The sequence below is a fragment of the Aspergillus affinis genome (genome assembly GCF_023601865.1).
Source record: "Aspergillus affinis strain CMG 70 chromosome Unknown NODE_196_length_42499_cov_85_967022, whole genome shotgun sequence".
NCBI classification, from domain to species: domain Eukaryota; kingdom Fungi; phylum Ascomycota; class Eurotiomycetes; order Eurotiales; family Aspergillaceae; genus Aspergillus; species Aspergillus affinis.
Window position 1 is genome coordinate 1 of NW_026515977.1, and position 1679 is coordinate 1679.

The 1679-nt window shown below is 55.8% G+C and overlaps 1 protein-coding gene across 1 annotated transcript; it reads right to left on the reverse strand.

Moving 5' to 3' along the window:
* On the reverse strand, nt 1-1088 carry KD926_003735 (homeobox domain-containing protein; the record flags this gene model as incomplete). The annotated part of the gene is made up of 2 exons (XM_053094975.1): nt 124-885; nt 984-1088. Coding segments are annotated over 2 exons (867 nt in total), but the record flags the coding sequence as incomplete, so codon positions are not given.
* Between the last annotated feature and the right edge of the window lie 591 nt (nt 1089-1679).

Here is a 1679-nt window from a genome sequence, read left to right on the forward strand (position 1 = left end):
AGTTGCTTTTTTTCCGTTTTTAAACTTTTTCCCCAAGTGGGTTAAATTTTCCCCACCCAATAACAACAAACCCCCCCCCCCCCCCCCCCCCTTAAATCCCAAAATTACACAAAGCAAACTTACCTGACTGATCGTAAGCCCCGTACGGGTCATAAACATCTGCTTGTCCTCCTCGCTGGGATATGGATGATCAAGATGCTCGTGGAACCAGGCGCGCAGGATATCGGTGACCGGCTTAGGCAGGTTCCCCCGTCGGCGTTTATTCCGCGAGTCGGCCGGGTCGCCTAGGATGCCGAAATTGGATGTCGGGCCATGCGATAACGCCTGTGGCGACGTCTGCTCGGAGTCGCTCTGGTACGCCATCCCCGAGTACGGGTACGGCATCACGGGCGCCCCGTTGGCTCCCACGTAGGCTTCCGCGCTGCGTCGATCACCCATCGGTCCGGGGTAGTTGGCTGCTGCGGGGGCCGCGAAGGCGTGGGGAGGGCCGGAGCGCATGTCGTGCGCCGCGGCGTAGGGATCGGGTCGTCCGAGGGCGCGGGCGTCGGGGAACGCAGCGTTTGAAGGGTTCATTCCTCGGTCTGGGAGGGATTGTAGGTCCCGGATGGGAGGCAGGATGGGGCTGGGTCCGCGCGGGGAGTAGGTGGTGGGCGTTGAGCCGGCAGTCTGAGATAACCGGGGATCTCTCTGGTGGGCAGCTATCGAGTAATCGCGATGGGATTCCGCCGAGACTCTGGACGGGGAGCTATAGGGTCCTCGCTCGGAGATAAGCCGGTGGTTGGAGGTCAGGTCATGGCTGGCGGAGGCGGGACGTTCGTGCGAATGTTGCCGCGACGTGAAGTAGGAGGTTGATTCTATCTCGTCGTGAAGGTGAGGGGGGAGGAGCTGGAGAGAGGGAAGTCAGTCTTCGGTCTTCTACTATCGCTCCTCCTGCGGACTTCTAAGTCCGAGGATGCTCGGGGATCGCGGGTGGCTCATCTTACCTCTCGGAATGAAGGGAGGGCTTGCGTATGATCAGCCGGGAGGCCGCTGGCGTATGAAATGGCCATGTTCTTGGAATCCTCGCCTAGGTCACGGGGCTGGGACATAGACAGCGAAGATGGAGTTTGGTGGGGTAGAAGATACAGTAGAAACTGCCCGCTTGTTCTGTATAGTCACGGAAAACACCAGGATGCGTCCCCAAAGCCGAATATCTGATAATCGAAGTAGCCGGCCTGCGGCTTGTTCCACACAATCCAGGAAACTCTCGCGATCTGGCGAGAATCACCCTGATAGATAAGAGATATGATGGGGAGTCGGCGCGGATCCAGAGGAGTCTAATCTCTGGCGGGGTGGAAGGGGAGGAGATGGAAGGAAAGGATGATTTGACCGGAGAATGCGAAAACCTGAAGATAAGGAATCCGAGGGAGGAATCAGTAGATGTATAAGAATAAGAAAAGAAAAGAGCAAAAGAGAAGAAAAACGAAAAACGAAAAAAGAAAAAAAAAATTAGGCTGTTGTGGTTCGATGGTAGAGAATCGAGGGAAACATGGGCAACAAATAATATACCAGGGCGTGAGTTAAAAGTACCTTGACATTGCCGCACACGATGACGATGGAGACAGCTGAACCAAGGTTATGCAAGGTAAGGAGTGAGGCAGCTCAACAATTGGATCTGGGCTGGGTGGACCAGATCTCTT